General features: G+C 48.1%; 1 protein-coding gene across 3 annotated transcripts in view; it reads left to right on the top strand.

The window, feature by feature from the left end:
• The window catches only part of LOC114853351 (matrix metalloproteinase-16-like), a 43,088-nt gene extending 26,873 nt beyond the window's left edge, over positions 1–16,215 (top strand). For all 3 annotated transcript variants that reach the window (XM_029146634.3, XM_029146633.3, XM_029146635.3), the window contains 6 exons: positions 2,307–2,468; positions 4,998–5,215; positions 10,397–10,535; positions 12,861–13,011; positions 13,110–13,225; positions 15,591–16,215. In XM_029146634.3, coding sequence (XP_029002467.1) covers positions 2,307–2,468; positions 4,998–5,215; positions 10,397–10,535; positions 12,861–13,011; positions 13,110–13,225; positions 15,591–15,925 — 1,121 coding nt within the window. In that variant the 3' untranslated portion in view covers positions 15,926–16,215. The remainder of the gene's footprint in view (positions 1–2,306; positions 2,469–4,997; positions 5,216–10,396; positions 10,536–12,860; positions 13,012–13,109; positions 13,226–15,590) is intronic.
• The last annotated feature ends 2,146 nt before the right edge of the window (positions 16,216–18,361 follow it).

The following is an 18,361-nucleotide window of genomic DNA, read 5'->3' as shown; positions in this document are numbered from 1 at the left end:
TGTCCATGTACCGTCCAGACCTGTGACATGTGCAGAATGTAGACGAGCAGGTTCCCTGCAGCTAAAGTGGTTTAACTCTGAAGCAGCAGTTTGTTAGTGTGTGTAGGAGACACAGCCCGGGACCAGATGGACCCACAATGTCTGGACTGATATTGGACTGAACCTTTGCCTCAAAGATAGGCTCCCCTGGCACCAGACGTCACTGTCACTCAAATTTAGTATTCATATCCTCACAGAGGAAGTGATTGACATCAGAGTAGTGCAGGTACTGACAGTATTTATGTATTATTATCAATGAATTCAAATAACATCTACTTTTTACAAACAACTTTCAGGCTCACCCTTCACTAGGTCTGTCCTGAGAAGTGTCAGCCACTTATCGCGGAGCTTCCATGACTGTTAGTGTGTTTTTATTATAAATCGAAATGACTTTGCTAATTATTTCTGTTCTCGCCTTTAGTTTGTGGCTGAGATGCTGCTTACTGAGGAGGCTAGGGCAATTCATCACCTCCATATTTTGTGATTGCAAGTACTTCGGTAGATTGTACATGATATCCAGCAGTCCTGAGTCTTATCGTGTCCGTGCCTCGGTTTCTCCACATCTCTTCATCATCTCGCATCTTTTCCTGCTTTTCCTCATGCACTGATGCCTTCACTGTCCTTTCCCCTCTCAGCTCCTTCCCCTTTTTATCTACTCCAATCTTTCCATTAGTCTTTGTCTCGCCTTGGTCCTGCTCCCGTCCTGCTCTCGCTTACTGTCCCCTGGCGTGGCCTCGTTTGTCTCTTTCATCCTTTGCTGTCTGCCGCGTGCCGTCCCCATTTCACTCCGCCATCTCCTGTGTAGGTGCCTTAAACCTTTCACCTGACAATTAGCCAGGCGGCGCACGCTGCCTTGGCTGTGTGTTTGGCCCCAGGGATGACAGAATGTCCACGTCTACAGCGTGACTTACATAAGGAACCAAAATAGAGTGACAACACTGACCTCAGATGGCCCCAGAGGCAGAAGGGCTGAGTGAAGGAAAGGACAGACGAGAAAATCTGTGCCCATACAGACAATGACCACAGCAGCTAAAAATGCTGCACAGTTTGTGTAGTTCATGTCCAATTATTCACACGTTTTTCTTAAGTTGTATGCACAAATTCAAAGTTTTGTTAAAACTATTTAAAAATAATGACTTTAGAAGATCGTCGCCCTCCTCACAAATCAAACACGTCGTAGGTGTGTTGAGCTCTACAGGTGCTTCGAGCATCAGTCTCATCTCTGTTATTTAAATTTCTCGGAGACTGTACAGCAGCTCTATAAAGACTCACTGACGTTTATAGAATCAAGCATCCTTCACCAGGACCCAGTGAAGACTTGTCTCTGGGAGCCCTGTTCATAAATTCTTAAGCATCGTACTTGCCAAGAAGGGATCTGAACCACAGCCGACGTCGGCTGATGTGTTATTCATGTGACAGATTTGCAGCAGATAAGTGTTCGACTTTAGTCGAAAACACAGTGAATAAGTGATGCTGCTTCTCACTTCTGTTGAGTCCTGCTGTGATAAGGAAACACAGGAAGGTAATCCTGAAGCCCGGTGGATGTATGGAGAGAGGGACGGTTCCTTGGCTCATGTTTTTAGCATTCGACCAGATCTCAGTTAAAACGTGCTAATACACACTGTAATGCCACAACAGAGAGCTCCATGCCCAACCTTTATTTATGACCGTGTGGAAAAAGATTTCCCTGGAAGTACAATAATGACATTTTGAGGCATTAGAGGTCTTGTGGGAACCGGGTAATAGGTTTCCACTGACAGTCAGACATAGCAGGGAAACCCTAATTGTACGCTGATGATGCTGTGTTTTTGTTTTTATGGATCTGAATCCACGTCTTGGCAAAAGATCACAGCGGGTGGTAAAGAGTGGTTTTTGTTGATGCTTTGAGTCGGAGGTTTTAAATTCTAAATATCTTTGACTAACTCAGCCACTAAGTCAAACATTCACCCCAATGCCGTCGTTACGTGGGACAAATTATGGATAGTGGCGGTGGTTGTGCTGCAGGGGTGTGAACTGTACGGAGGTTTGTGAAGCCCCTTTTAAATCAGAAAGCAAAGGTGGGGGGGTGTGAGAAGACGAATGGCAGACAGTCCAGGCTCCATTAACTGAAGCCGTTAGACTGAAGGTTACAGGCAGAGAGGAGCTCTAGAACCACTGCGACCCTCACCAAACAACTGGCCCTCACATTTTATGCTATGAAAGTCACCGCGCTACAAACAGACTCCTCTCTGAGCTGAGACGTCTCCTTTCTCTGTGTCTGTTTCTAGGTAACGATCTGTTCCTGGTGGCGGTGCATGAGCTCGGCCACGCGCTGGGCCTCGAACACTCCAATGATCCCACGGCCATAATGGCTCCCTTCTACCAATACATGGACACGGACAACTTCAAGCTTCCCATGGACGACCTGTTGGGGATCCAGAAGATTTACGGTAAACCAACGGACTAGTTCTGTTCTGTGACGATGTTAATAATCCTGGACTTTGGGAACACAGCTGTGAAAGCTGTTTCTGTTTTGATTTAACCCTCAGACGTCAGCTGAGAATTGTTTGCTCTTAACATGATCCACCTCCGATAGCGCGTTGCTCTGCTGACGGTCTCTCTCCTGGAGTGTGCTCTCAACAGAACTTTTCCCATATTTGACTTATTCTGACCCAGTTTAAGCACCAGAACTGTTTGACAGCCAGTTTTAGGATTAAGGTCTCAATTTCCGATCCCAGGAGTCATGGTTAGAGCGTTGGAGTTGACACACACTGATTCCAGCCCTCTGATGCAGCTCTGGGGTTGATGTGATGACAGATTTCAGGACAGCGTCTGCTTTTACTCTTAGAGCCCAGTTAATAGTTCAGGCTGCTGAAACACTTTTTAAAGGCATTGTTCCGTTGTAGTTGCTGTGAAGGGATCCATTTCAGTCACTTACCAAGCAGCTGCTCAGCAAGTAGCAGCTCTGTTCCTCAGCCTTTGGGCCCTAAAGCCCAGATCTGCTGGGATGACCCTGGTCTGTAACATGAATGGCCACAAACAGATGAACCTGCCATCTGCTAACACGCTCAGGATACGTCCCTCGGGGAGCGTCAGACCTTGGCAAGTGATTGTATCTGTCCTCGTCCTGTTTTAGTCCTCTTCCTCTGTTCCTAGCACTGAAGGGCATCCGAAGCGGTGGCAGCTCCTCGCTCAGAGCCTCCTTCGTCCCCAGCAGCCACAGTGTCACGAGTGGATCAATCAGTTCATAGACTCGTGACTCCCAGATTCGAAACCAGATTGAGAGCAAAAAGAAATCACCAAGTCTAATAATAAACACTGGAATCTTGCTAATTAGCTCGTCCTTGTAGGCAGAACAGGACCCTGATCTCTGGTTTAATGTGAGCTAATAAGCAGAGAAAGAGAGAGGTGGCAGATGTCTGACAGACCTGCAGTCGGTCTGAAGCCGAGTGGTTCCCTGCTTACATAAGTGGAGTAATCTGGGATGGCTTTCAGGGGATTTGACCGGGTGGGTGCAGGCAGTCTGTCTCTCATACCCAGCGATCAGTGTGATCAGTGATTAGTCAACCAGCGTAGAGCTTTATCTTGTGTTTCATTGCTCTCTCTCGATGCGCTCACTCCATTAAATTACTACTTCCTCATCCGCCACTTTAAGCCTCTTTCTATTCTCGCGCTATTAAATCGCCGCTTGGATCCTTTCATCGTTTCTGCATATCTCGTGGATGTTTGCAGAGGCTCGTTATCGGTGTTACTCTCCGGCGTCTCGTGACCTGGCAGGAGTTGTCACAGTTTCACCGTTCCTGCCTCTGTTGGCCCCCATCAACACATGGCTCCTGTGTGTTGCCTTCACGGCTTCTTTGTGCAGCGTCATGTGTTGAGTAATTCATGCATGCAGCCCACTGGCTCGTCCTGCTTCCACCTCGCTCCTCGCTCCGTCCCCCATGTACCGCCTGCATTTTTAACGGCACTCCGTTTTATTTTTATCTCTAGAGTATAAATATTTTAAAGTTTCCTTCAATCTCATGCGTTTGATTTTCCGTTGAATTCATACATACTGGATCTTTATATGCTTTGATGAGCTGATGCATTGCTTGTTTTTCTGTATTTTCTGATTTTCTTTGTGATTCCAGGGTAAAACTTGTAACTCTTTGCTTTGCTCTTAGCTCTGGTGTTTTGTTTCTGGATGGCTGTCACTGGCACAGTAATATTCTCACTTTCTATATAAACACACATGCACAGATGTTTGTGGAAGTCCTCATTTCTACAGATGGGGAAGATCCAAATCTATGAAGCAAATTGCTTGGTTTTTCCCAGAAGTCACATTTAATGTGCATAAATGTTCAAACTGCATTTACTCTATGGTGTCAATATAGCACCATATGAAACCAACAGCATTAACTGTGTGATGGCAAAATAATGAAACAGCTTCTTTTAACTAATCAGGTTACTTGGCAACAGGTTAGTTCCATGGATGCGTATGAAAACACCCACTCAGAGAAGCTGAGCCTTTCAGAGGGAATTATGCTTTAAGATTCACCTAAGAGGGCAAATAGTTCAGCAAGAATAATTATTTTCAATGTGAAGTTGTGGTTTATAATTTGATTCAAATAGTTTAAGGAGCAGCAGAGCTGTGCTCAAGGGACACAGGTGCTTTGGTGAAATTCAGCTCAGGGACTGAGGAGTGTGTCTAAAACCTACGGCCAGTAACCAGAGGTCACTGCTGCAAAGACCTGAGCCAGGCATAAACACAAACACACGGGATCAAGCTCGATGCAGAAGAAAAAAAGCTTTTTAACTACATACTGTAAACCCTGTGAAAACATTCGACAGTCACTCATCTGTATTTATTGCCGTATGTTTACAGTAACTTTACTCGTGCTGAAATGGAACCGTGGTCCATCATCTGACAGCTCCAGTCATAAATGTGGGTTGAATATTCTGCGGGCATGTGATATGTCTGCTTCCCCCGCTTCCTCCAGGGCCTCCTGATAAGATTGCTCAGCCCACCAGGCCTCTGCCCACGGCCCCCCCTCCTCGCTCCCACCCTCCTTCAGACCCGCGGAAGCCGGACAGGCAAACGCGGCCTCCGAGGCTGCCTCCGGGGGACCGACCCTCCCACCCCAATGCCAAGCCCAACATCTGCGATGGAGGCTTCAACACGCTGGCCATACTGAGGAAGGAGATGTTTGTCTTTAAGGTAAGCCAAGGCGTTTTCTACCAGAACCAACCGGCATTTTGGGGGAACTCTTCCAAACCCTGGAGCTGTTTCAGTCTTCCCCCAGATCCCTGTGCTGTGAAAATCAAAGCAGTTGGTCTTTGTGGGCCAAAAAAAATCTGTTGGACTAGTTTTTACATTGCTGAGAATTTCAAAACTGACCAAAAGATTTGTGATTTGAGTTGGGGTCTTTCTGCTAATCTGCTTTATGTTTGGGATGAGCGTGGTGCAGAAAACCGGCTTGAATGAAGTATAAATAAGTTAAATCTCCAGCCTTCATAGAAAAGTACAAATCATATTTGGAATTGTCTTTACTGTCTTGCTCACAAAGACCGACTTCTTCTCTGGTTTTATCAAAGCAGAGCCTGGTGTCATGGTCACATTGACCAAGGTTCTGATGTGTGCTATGAAGTAACAAAACATTTTTGAATTTGCCCAGTTTTCCTTTTTCCCAGGATTCTTTATTCAGACTGGTTTTCGTTCCAGTGCAGGAGAAAAAGCAAACCTGTCCCTAAATGCATCGTTATCCTCAGCCCGGGCTTGTGAGCACGAGACTTGGCAGCATGTAATAAGGAACAGAGGCAAAAGCTTGGGGCAACACAAAGCGGTTCTGTGTCGTCCACCGCCTCCGATGCTTCATGTGCGTTCGACCGTATTTCCCTGAACATATAAATAGATTCACTGCTTAAATAAGAGGCTTGTGGAACCAGAGGACAGAAGTGACTCTGTCCTCTTTGTGCCCCTTGTACCGCCGGGTTCGTCTACGTCTACGGCAGAGCTGCTACCTTTGAATGCATTGGCTCAAAGCCACACTGAGCTCACGCTGTCACACGGGTCTGAATATGAGCCCAGTGTGTTCGACCAGTGTCACCCGTCAGACACCTCAGGACAGCGGCCTGGTCCGATGAACTGACGAGTATCACGGGACAGATAAAAGGTTCAGCCATCAGCCAGTCCTGTGATTAGAAAGAGAAAAGACCAGCGCAAAGAATTTTCCAGTAGCGGTCGATGGAGAGTAATTGAATTCTTAACGCTCTTCATTGTCCTTTATTTGTCACAATAATCAAACATCAGTTGAAGGCTGTTTTCCGCAGACCTGTGTTTACCGACATCATCTAATCCGGCCAAATGGTCTCTTTAGTGCTTATGTGTGAAGAGTCTCTATTGATGCGGCGAGCGGTAGACGGACCTGTTTATTCTCATGCCGAGCCGGAGCAGGCTGGCGATGGATCCTCATCCTCATCCTGCGCGGTGGGGTGTCCACGCCGCTGCGTCACCAGACGAGGCGCTTGTCAATGTAGAGTTTGAACGCTGCGCTGGATGATCGTCATCATGTCAGTCAGGTCAGATGTGATGTGAGGTGAGGTCACAGGGAACTGGAATCTGCTTAATAATGATAATAATGATCTGTGACAGAGTTCATCAATGGAAGACAAACTTTCACAGCAGGAGTTTATGTATGAGTGGAGTTTAGAGTTTTTAGAATTTGACAGGAAGAATAAAAATGGTTTGAAACTACGTTAATCGCTTAAACAGCGGCCGTGATCGTGGTGAAGCTGGGGTTTGGCTCCATCGTTTTTGATGAATATTTGTTGGTTTTCACAAGTAGCTGCAGCGCAGGCTGTTCCAACGTGGTGGATAAATGGAGCGGGATGAGTTACTGCACCCAACATTCAAGTGCAGTTGTAAAGCCACATAATTAGAAGCAGCAGGAACGTTACGGGCGATGATCCTATCCTCGTCCCAGCCGCTCCATGAACTGCGGTAAGAGGAGTGAACCCAGGAAGGGAGCTCCGGTTTGTCTTGGACTCCCTCGCTCAGTGTGGTCGCGAGCAGGTGGTCCTCATTTCTCCTCGTTGTCTCCTCATGGCATTAAAGGTCGCCCCACAGGTTGATCTATCTCTTTTGGAGGCTACATGGGCTGAAGGCACGATGGAAACGTTTGTATTAGTTTGGCTGCTTTGTCTTTGGTTTCTACACGCTGCACTTCCTGGCTACACTCTTCATCCCCTCTTGACTTTGGCCAAGTCGTCACAGTGGAAATCTGAGCATGCATGTGTTTGTGCATATATAAAAATATATACAACAGCATATAGACATAAAACTGATCTGGGAACATGTCTGAGCCTCCTCTTCGTGGCTTTCAGAGCTACGAGCTGCAAAGCTGCGGCGGCTGCACCTAGATGTGCTCTACGTTGGAATTGTTGCCCTGCAGACACAGAAATGATTGTTTCCAAAATATTCTACTGCTGGAGCCTGTGGATCATGGAGTGCAGCTCATCAGCACGCTGCTGAGAGACGTTGTTTTCCTATCACAGCAGGGCGTTGAACTTTGTCACCATCAGCGCAAGTTGACACAGAATTGCACTAAAAAAACAGGGGTTCCGAGGAAGCGCCGCACCTTCAAAACTTTTATGAACGCAGTCCAGTCTGTGCAGCGACGACGTGAGACGCGCTGTTTCCCTCGATGAACACCTGTGTACAAACGAGGTGCCGCGCAGCTGTGAGTCCCAGCAAACATCTGGAGCCCATCAGCCAATTAGAACGGGACTCCAGGGCCCCGCATGCTCCGTTTCAAGAGTGACATCAGGTGTCACAGCTGGAGGAGCCGTCATTTCCAGACAGATGTAGTTTAATAAGCTTTAAATGCCCGATTGTTTTCCCAGCAGCGCTGAGGACAAGGCGTCGGCGTCCGGCTCCAGTCAAGCCTGCCGAGGCTGCTCGTTCGTCTCTGCAGCGAGGCGACAGAGGCTCGGTTCACAGATCGCTGGACGAGCGTATAGATCCGGAGTCACCACTAAATGTCGCATTAAATCTACACAGCTACCACTTTTACGACCGCTGTCACTTCGGGTTGAACTTCGCGTGAACCCACCCGCCAAACGCTATCCCCTCTGGAGTTACCCAGAGCCGTCCATCTTCCATTTCCTAAAGACCCGGAGGAGAAAAGGGAGAATAGCCGCACTTCTCTCAGCAGGTTCTCAACCTGAGACACCTCCGATAAAGGAACCCTTCTCCTTCGTTCCTCTGAAATCAGTCACCGAGGCTCTCGCCCCTCGCTGAGAGACATTTCCCTGCAGTGTTCTTTTTTTGACAGATTTACAGCGGGGGATTGTGGGACGCCAGCAGCTCCCCTGCTTTTCAGGATCGGCCACTTGACTGCCGGCGCTGGAGGTGCTTTGATTTCAGCGTGCATTAATGAAAACGCAGTGGTCAAGTGAGCAGCGAGGAGCCGGAGCCTTGTTAGCGTCTCTGTTGGTGGGAGCCCACAAAATGCCGGCGTTCACCCTGTAGGTGCAGTCTGTGACACGAAACTTCTGAAGACGCGTTTCCTTTCAGTCAGAGGACGAGTTCACTGCACATCCAGGAAACTGGCCCTTATACAGTCATCAACCCAAACTGTTAATTATTAACTGCTTCATATTAGATTGAGCCAGCGTCTAAAACAGTAAAAAGACATTTGTTGTCATTAAAACTTTAATTCCATCAATGTAATTTCAGTAACAAATAATACTAAATGTGTTTGTTGCCTGTAGATGAAGTGTAAAGCTTCCAGATCAGAATCAAAAGCTTGAACTGCGTGTGTTCATGTAGTTTTACCTTCATGCGATGCTGCAGCTTTCAGCGTGAGGTCAAACGCAGACACGCTCGCCGTGCACATGCTTTAAAGCAGCTGCACGTCTGCAGACGCGTTCCCTTCGGTGAACGTTCCTGCATGTCGCCCTTCGGCCTCCTCGCGCCGTCGTATTCTCACCTCCGCTCCAATGCGCGGATGCGGCTGCTGAGTTGGAGGTTAAGTGTCTGTAATACAGCTGAGCTTGACCACAAACAAAAGGATTTAGATGTTTTTTTTTAATATCCTGGTTCCTGCACTTGCCTTTGACTTTATTTTCTAAAGTGACTTGTTACCTGGTGATGCTCATATCTAAGTGTGTTTGAGTGCAGGTTTCTCACTGAAGAGAACCTTTTCACTCGTATGAGGTCAGAAAGATTCAAATGGGTTGAATATCATAGCTTGATCTGTTTTCAATTACAGGGCTGGTCCGGGTACAGACCAAAATGCTGAACAACGGAAATCTATGTAGGGAGAAAAAGGCCTGAAAAGACCGACAAGGTGAAGGGAAAAGAGGAGGACGAGTCCAGGGAGAGCGGGGGAGTCCCAGCGAAATAATTGGATTAGACTGAGACGCAGAGGGCAGTGCAGGGAGGGTTTGATAAATGGCCTGTTTATTTAGCTTTCACTGGGAAGCAGGCAGCCTGCGATGATGTGCTGCCCCCTCTTTCCTGGCTCCGTGTCCGTTCCGGCGAGGTCAGGCGCCTCGGCCCCGGCACCCAGCGCGTTCAGGAGGCGCAGTCGGTCGGCGCTTGCCAAAGGGTGGGACGTCTCGCTGGCTCCTAATGGCCTTCGCAGCTGGGAACCCCCCACCCCCACCGCCCTCGGGCTCTCGCTGTCATCACGTTTCATCCGACATCAAAAGGACACACCTTCCACTTGGCTGCACTCACGACCCCACCCCCCCCTCAAGGAAATCATACACTCTTGGCTCCTCATAAAACTCCTCGCTATCACTTTGCCCCCGTTACTCGATGGGTTGTGCGGGTTTTGCATGTGTGGTGACGGTCGCACCCGCTTTCTAGGCAACCTGAGTGAGTGTGTGTGGAGCTTAAAGGCATCGTAGCCTCTCGCTCTTCAGCAGCAGACTTCGTTCACTGAAGCTAATGCTGCTGCTATACTCTATTTTAAGGATCCAGATGAAGATGACCAACAAACATCATACAGTTTAATGACACATGTCATTATAAAGTATAATACGACGCATTTGCACTGAGCTGGACGTGTTTGTACTCTTACTCCTGGATCTCAGAGGAGAATATTGTTCTTTGTACTCAGTCTATTGATTTGGAGCTGTTGTGCAGACTTCTGGCCGGTGGCCTGCTGTGAGGAGTGTGCTTGTTTTACACTTTCCTCCGCAGGCCAGCTGCAGTTGTAGACACATTATTAATATTAATCTTCCATCAGGAACCACAGGCAGCGATGGTCTTGTTCCACAGCTACACGCAGCTGATCTTTGTGAGGAGGATGTGCTTCATCTGGTTCGCCTGTGTTTTAAGCTGAGAGTCACGTTCCCTGCATTTCCAAACCATTCTCCCGTTGTCTCTCAGGACCACTGGTTTTGGCGAGTGAGAGATAACTCGGTGATGCCGGGCTACCCCATGCTAATCAGCGTCTTCTGGAGGGGCCTGCCGCCCAAGATCGACGCTGTGTACGAGAACAGCGATGGCAAGTTCGTCTTCTTCAAAGGTAAACGCACCACCATCACTGCTTCCTGAAGGCGTTTCAGTTCAGAGCCACATTACGAAGCTGGGATTCATCTCACATCCAAACCAGGTGTTCCTGTTTACACCGTCTCATCTGTCACGTTTAATATTTGTCGATTTGCCTTGTTTGTTTCAGCCGCTCATTTACCAGAACATCCACATGTTCTGGTCTGAAATCAGTGCAAGCAGAGTCTGATCTGCTGGTTACTGAGACTTTACAACCTTGCTTGTACTTTGTGGCCTTCTGGCCCTAAATGTTCAACACTAACCTCTAGTTAGAGCCTCTAGTGATCTTTACACAGTTTATATTAACATAGGGTCTCATCTATATTCTTCAAAAAGTAAAGGTATAATATACAGTCTAAATATGGTACATACAACTATGGGGGTATGTGTCAGCTCAGTTTCCTCACCACTGAGCCCTGTACCCTTAAACCAGTAAATCATTAACCAAGTGGGAAATTTGTCGATGCTTGTAATTTATTTCCATGGATTTAACTGTGTGCAGTTTTGAACAAAGCTTGTTGACATGTGAAAACCTGCTGCAGTAGCACAGTGCTGTGAAGGGTTCACGAACTTAATGTGGTCACTGAACGCATCGTGTGTGAAAGCGTGTGGTTCACAGTTTGACTTCTGGTCTGGACTGTGAAGACTTCTGGAAAAACTAGCTTTGGCTTGAAAGGGACCAATAATAACTGGTGGTGAGCTGCTTGTATGAATATGTTTTAATCACACTTTGCATTTCTAACTCCGGCGTTCCAACTTAATGTCAGCGTTTGAGGACATTTTATTCTTCCACCTTTCTGAAAAGATTTGTGTGCGTATTCAAATCTGCCCCCGAAAGAGATATTTGTGTCTAGAGCTGAAGAGTCCCTTAAAGGAACAAACCTCGGCAGAGAGCGAGGTGAGCGGTGGATGCTGGCATAGTAACTACAAACCTCCACTCAGTCCCGTTTCTATTTTCAGCTCCAAACAATTGCTGGAAATGCACAGCGCTGGTCCCGCGTGTCACAGAGTCTCATCCGAACGTCTTCGCCCTGCTCACTTCCTGGGCTTAGATGCCACGCACATGTAGAAAATGTCCCACAAGGCCTCCGTCCTCCCCGTATGTGATATAAAGAATTAGGAGGAAAGTCGGTCAGAAAGCGAGAGGCAGTGCCGTTCACTAATAGCTGCTGCTCTGATGGATTCTCGTCATATAAAAGCACAGACGGAGCTTGTGGAATCTAGTTTGTGCTGAAGTTATGGCCGAGCTACTTATTAGCTTAGTGCTGTTAAAGCATCGCGGAGGGGGCCAGTAAGCTGACACGGCTGATGAACCACAGACATAGATTCATCACTGTAGTGCAACGTGGAGCCAGGACTCAGGCAATGTCTGCTTGTTGTCGCGGAACCACTGGATAATATGTTTTGAAATCTCGAAAAGGCCCACAGCTGCATTTAAATTTAAATGAATTAACACTACGTCCCTATTCTAGTTTAGCAAATACACAATACATTGAAGAAGTGTCAAAACAAATCGGTCAAGCTTTTCATATTTAGTCCAATAGTGATGGACTGATGGAGGGATGGGACAGTGAGAGGCCTTCTGGTTTCCACCAGAGTGTGGACTCCAGTGCATTGTTGTAGGGGGTGGGAGCCTCTTTGAACCTCAGGGCGTGTGTGAGGAAGCGTGACCCAACGTGCGGGAGAAGGAGGTGACGTGACAGGAACTTCCTCTGTAAAGAGGCCGTCAGGTCTCTGGTTCCCACCTAGACGTTCGACCAGCGCCCGGTCCCGCGGTTCCTTCCTCCATCGCATCCGGTTCACCTCAGCAAGCAAGGCGTGCGAGTCTGACTCTCACACCTATTTCCTGGATTTGTCCAAGGAAGCGTCGCATGCCGTCACCCACGGACAGCGGGACGGATCCCGCTCCCGAGGTGGCAGGAGGCGAAGCCCTGTGAACACGCAGGCTCTCAGTGGGGAAAGTGTGACATGAATCAGCAGAGTTCCACACGTCTCCTGTCTCTTTCCTTTCTTCGTCATCGTTTTGTTTTTTTCATATAACACACACCTCCCCCACTTCCTCCCAGTCCACTCTACACCTCTACTGCTGACGTAGACCCACTTCCTTGGGAGAGGATTTTTTTGCAACAAGGTGCTTTTTACTGTATCTCATCTCACATGAGGAGCATTAAAACGTTTAGCGTACCTCTGAGCAAGGGCAGGAGACGGAGTGGCCACAGTTGTGACCAGTTTTAAATGAGTGAGGTTTAGTCGCTACTGTCACTTCTTCTCTCTTATCGTCTGCCTCCTTCTCCATCTACAGGGAAGCAGTTCTGGGTGTTTAAGGACACCGTGCTGCAGTCTGGATACCCCAAAGACATCGTGGACTTCGGCCATGGCATGCCAGCCCAGAGCATCGAGACAGCTGTGTGGTGGGAGGACGTGGCCAAGACCTACTTCTTTAAAGGGGACAGGTAAGGAAGGCGCCCTTTAGCCAGGCAGCTGGTGTCGCCATGCCGACCGCGATGCGGTCCATGTTCACTCCTGTGGCTCATCGTTTGTTGCTGTTCAGGTACTGGCGTTACAATGAGGAAATGCGAACCATGGACCCTGGCTATCCCAAGCCCATCACCGTGTGGAGAGGTGTGCCTGAGTCTCCGCAGGGGGCCTTCGTCGACAAAGCCAACGGTACGGTTTGTCCTGCCCAGTGCTCTGATTTTGGCAGCGACCGCGCCGTTGACGTGCCAGGCAGCATTGATTTCAGCTGGTCACTGGCACAGACCAGGCAGCAGGAAAACCAGGGTAGCATTGATTGAAATGTGCCCCAGTTATTACACTGAGGCTTAGTGGGTGGCACATTTCCACACATGCAGCATCGGGGGATGGTCAGAGGCAGCAAATGTAAGATAACCAGTAATCTGGTTGTGGAGAAAAGCCTCGTTTTGTATTTTGGTGATTTTGTGTTTCAAGCAAACTGGTCGATGGTCAGTTGGAGCAGAGATGTGGAAAGCAGAAAGGACCAGACCACCACCAGCACTCGTTCCGGTTTACGCCAGTTGGCCCTCGGCAAGGGCAGAGAGGCGGGGCTTAAGGCCGTCAGGAAGCTCAGCTATTGGCTACGCAGACACAGTGTAGTGAGAAAAGGTGTTCCTATTGGCTGTGTGGCACCAGGTGGGTTCGGGCCTGGTCTTGGCAGCTCCAGGGCCTAACAAATAGGAGAACAGGTGGTGCTGAACGCTCCGGCCATCTGTGCTGTGGTTCCGCGGGTGTGTCTGCCGGTGAGGCCAGGTGGAGCGGAGCATGAATCAGAGCGTGAAGGGTGAGTCGACGTCCGGGGAGGACGATGGGCGTCAGCGCCCGTCACGTGTTATCGGTTGTATATGTGTCAGCTTGCTTTCGTTTGGTGCTGCACAGACAGTGTGTCAGGTGACGGGCTCACAACACTGACCCAGATCAGCAGGAATAATTGAGTGTGCGGCGGCCGGTTCCAGCAGATCGGCCTCTGGCTCTAACCCACAACAGACCAGCTCTGCCACCTCTCAGCCCCCATGTGTGTCAGTCAGCACGGGATGTGTAACTGGTTCTGGTACTGGATGTGCCCCTTAGATTCTCATTGTGTCAATAAATAAAACAATACCAGTTCACAAGTTTCAGAAACAGGTTTAATCCTCCTATATATCAAACATCTCATTTACCTTTACAGAAGAAAGCTAATGAGTGTTTTTCCGAAGATTTTCCACAAAGTCTGATTGGTTTCTAGGGATCTCTGTGATTTTGTTCTGCTTCGTGGCCTCTGGGCATCTCAGCATAGCAGACACGTCCAATGAGCCATTACCACAGACACAGCAGTGTTTGAGTGAGTGTCAAACATCTGCTGAGTTTACGAAAACACTCTGCACATACTGTACAGGTTTTGGGTCAGTCTGGTAATACTATTACAGTATATACTGTATACTAGACCCCCATGTGCATGACTTGTGGAAACCTTCATGCTTGGGTTGGGGTCTGATCGTTTCCTCTCCTTCCCAGATGAATCACTGAAAACTCCTTATCCTCCCCCGAAACTCTGGCCCATCCCGAAATCTGACTATAAAGTCAAAGTGTTTCCTCCCTCGTTTTTCTATGCATGAAAAACAAACCACTGGGAATAACGTGTGAGGAAGAGGAGGGATCAGCCAGTGTTTCACAGCACTGCAGAGACTTAGTTTTCATACAACTGGACAACCTTTAACATTACGTAATTAACCCGGCAGATGAGGTCACTGTGGTGCTGTTTGTTTTTAATTTGGTACAGTTATAGTGTGTTTCCATTGTTCAGGCTGAGCTGAGCCTTAGTCTGCGGCGGCTGAACTCAACAAGCATTTAACCTAAGCTTTATACGATCCTTTATTTATGTCTGAACACTTGGTACCACTGGGTTCAGCCCAGGTACTGTATCCACCCTCTAATCAACTCTGTGTTGTTGTGTTATTTTATTTTCTCTTTCTCTTCTCCTCTACTCTGTGATTTGATTGAAACATCTGCTTTTGTTGGTGGACTGTTAGACAACTCTGTCTCCAGAAGCTTCTCTGGACCATTCCTTTGTCATTCCTTTGTGAGTCCAGTGGCACCACAGCCTCTTGTTGTGATGACGTGTGTCGTTGTGTGATCCTAACGGTGAACTCTGGCTTGTGGTCGGTGCGTTCAGTCCTTCGTGGCCACATGTAATTAGTCCCGAGGGGGCGGCGACAGACGCGGTTCGAGGCGGCCTCGTCCTACAGTGCCAGCGGGTTGTTGTCCCTTTGATTTGACTTCAGTCTGGATTTTTTTTTACGAAGGTAAAGTTTGCTCGGTGTTTTGATTAGGAGGACAACGGTCAGAATTGGCGGTCAGCTCAACTCCACCCTGCTGTGCAGGAAATAGCCCCTAATTGCTTCTCATTGGAGTTTCATGGTGTTACACGTCCGCCAAAGCTGCAGCGGAGATGTGGAAGTGGAAAAATACCCTTGACCTAAAAACTGGTAATAATAATGAAATAATAAGCGTTCTGTCCCTTTGTTTTCTCCCATTTCAGGCTTCACCTACTTCTACAAAGGGAAGGAGTACTGGAAGTTCAACAACCAGTTCCTCCGCGTGGAGCCGGGCTACCCGCGCTCCATCCTCAAGGACTTCATGGGCTGCGAGCTGATGCCCATCGACCCCGCCCGCCCGCCGGCCGACGACGGCGGCTCCGACGTGGTGATCGAGCTGGACAACGAGGCCAACACGGTGAAGGCCATCGCCATCGTCATCCCCTGCGTGCTCCTGCTGTGCCTGCTGGTGCTGGTCTACACTGTGGTGCAGTTCAAGAGGAAGGGGACGCCACGCCACATTCTCTACTGCAAGCGCTCCATGCAGGAGTGGGTCTGAAGTGGCCAGAGACCGCGGGCGGGAGGAGACTGGTGCAAACAGGATCACTGGGAGCCGGACAGCGGACGTTGGGCCTGTGTTGACTCAAGCAGCCTCGTGCTTCTCGGTGGTGTAGTGACTTCGCTAAGCTGAGCAGAAGCGGCTCGACTGGCTGTCGGTGACGACCGCAGGACCTGAAGTTTCACCGAGCCTTTTTAACAAACGGGGGAGCAGAGGAACCACTCAGTGGGGAGGGTCTCCGCCTGAAATGACCATGAGTCCCAGACCAAAAAAAAAAAAAAAAAAGCAAACAGGAGGGTCTGCAACACTTTGTATCTCAGAAACTCGACTTCCTGTCCTCTTCCGCTTTTGTTTCTCTGCCCAACTGCTCTTAACTGGAGAGTTTCAGGGGGACTCGCTCTCTTTCCACGAGGCACTGTTGTCATCTGTCATATCAAGTTGTTGAGTAAACAACACTTTTATATTATCTGATCTTGGTGCCCCTCCCTCCCCCCCGCTTCATTTTGCTCTCAAAGATAGACACCGGTTATTAACATCAGCGTTTCTTGATTTGTTTTCCATTTTTCCAAAGTTTTAATTTCATTCCTTTGAGAAAGGAGGTCCTCACTGTTCCCTTTAACAGGCTTCTGAGGAAGAGACCAAACCAAACCAAATAAAAATCTATTTCTCTCCAAAGAGGATCACGTTTTTTGCACTTTTTCGTTTCGTTAAGTTCATCCTTCCCTCCCTGCTCTGGATCCTTGCAGCGATTATGAGTCGGGGAGCTCTGACTGTTGTGGCAGTCTGTTGGAGACACAGGGGCCAAATTATTCTGCAATATTTTAACTCGCCTTAATTATAGATCACATTACTTGTGCTTGATTTTGCTGTTTTCTGTTGTTTTTTAATTGTACGCCGCTGTTTGTATTTCTGGATTTTATTACGTCACCCTGGGTTCTCAGCACTGGCTTGCTGAGCTGTTCTGGACAGAATATACTGTAGGATCAGCCTGTATTGAGAATGATGTATCGTAACAATAGGTTTGAAGGTTCTGGAGTAAAGCCACTATTTTGTGTGTTTAGTATTTGTTACTAATTTGCATATGACACAGTCGGGCCGATGAAGAGCTTGATTTGCCGATGTTAGTTTCTCGCCCTTGGCCCATCATCCCCTCACTTTGACGACGTGTGCATCCCGAGTGGTCGCTTGTATGGTTATGTGGTATGTGTATGGACAGACGCCTTTGCTGGCTGGTTTCCCAGAATGCTTTTGTCTCCTGACTGAAGACCCACCGAGCGAGACGCCGAGATCAGTGCCTGCAGCGTGCATGCAAGCATCCACCGTAGAACCAGTTCTGGCTGTGAAACAAAACATTCTCTCCTAAAAATCCTGTTTGCATTTACTTTCGTATGTTTTAATTGTACCCCGTATACGACCCGCCCACCTCCAGGTACACGTAGCGTAAGTGTAAGATGGAAGTTTGGGGATCTGTGGGAAGCCTCACGGTGGACTGGAGGATCAGACTGACCCCGAGCAGTAGTGAACAGTTTATGAATGTGCGTCTGTGTCATGATCACATACTGGGTTTTCTTGCTTTCCTGTTTTCTGCTCAAAACAAATTGGATGTTTCACATCGACTGCTTTGTGTATGACTTGGGGACAGTGGAGGAACATGTTCGGACAGAATGAATAAATTGATCAATATATGATTAAAAACTGCTTCTCTCTTTGTTTGCTGTGTCTGACCTTTGAGTGGCTGCTTGTGTTTGGGAGCTTTTATACTAACTAGTCTGTTTGTGGAACTGTTGCTCCTTGATGAACAAAGACACAAAATATGAATGAATAACTTTTTCATCAGCATTTTTATTTATTTTTGTTTTTTGTTATATATATAATAGCCATTAGACAATAACCAGCACAGCAGCCTGACACACTGCTCCAGTGAGTTTCATTAGTTTGTGTAGCTACCTGTCAGGTGAGGCTGTAAACCTTACTGGGGCTGGGTCCAGTGGTTTGAACTGGGGACCAGCATGACGCCTGTCTCATGATGGGGAGACGTCCTCCACACCCAGTCCTGCCAACAGCCTGTCGATCACTGTTTAGCATCAGTGAAACATACATGTAAATGGATTATTGTATTGAAGTTGACGTTAATCTTGAGCAGACAGACGTTCTATAGTACAACAGGAAGGACTGTTTGCTGTGGGCTCTGAGCTTGGGGGTTCTTTCCGTTTTGTCCTCTACATCTGGGTGGTACCATGACAACCAGTGCTTCAGACGTACCATCCCAGCGATGCCACTGGGGACACGTTGAACGTCCAGTTACTGACAACGAAGAGGGCGAGGTCGCACTAATTCACTGACTGCGGTCATAGTGTTTGTGTGTGTGTGTGTGTGTGTGTGTGTGTGTGTGTGTGTGTGTGTGTGTGTGTGTGTGTGTGTGTGTGTGTGTGTGTG

Source organism: Betta splendens, chromosome 4 (assembly GCF_900634795.4).
Source record: "Betta splendens chromosome 4, fBetSpl5.4, whole genome shotgun sequence".
NCBI classification, from domain to species: domain Eukaryota; kingdom Metazoa; phylum Chordata; class Actinopteri; order Anabantiformes; family Osphronemidae; genus Betta; species Betta splendens.
Note: the sequence above shows the minus strand (reverse complement) of the source record. Positions and strands in the feature narration are given on the sequence as shown.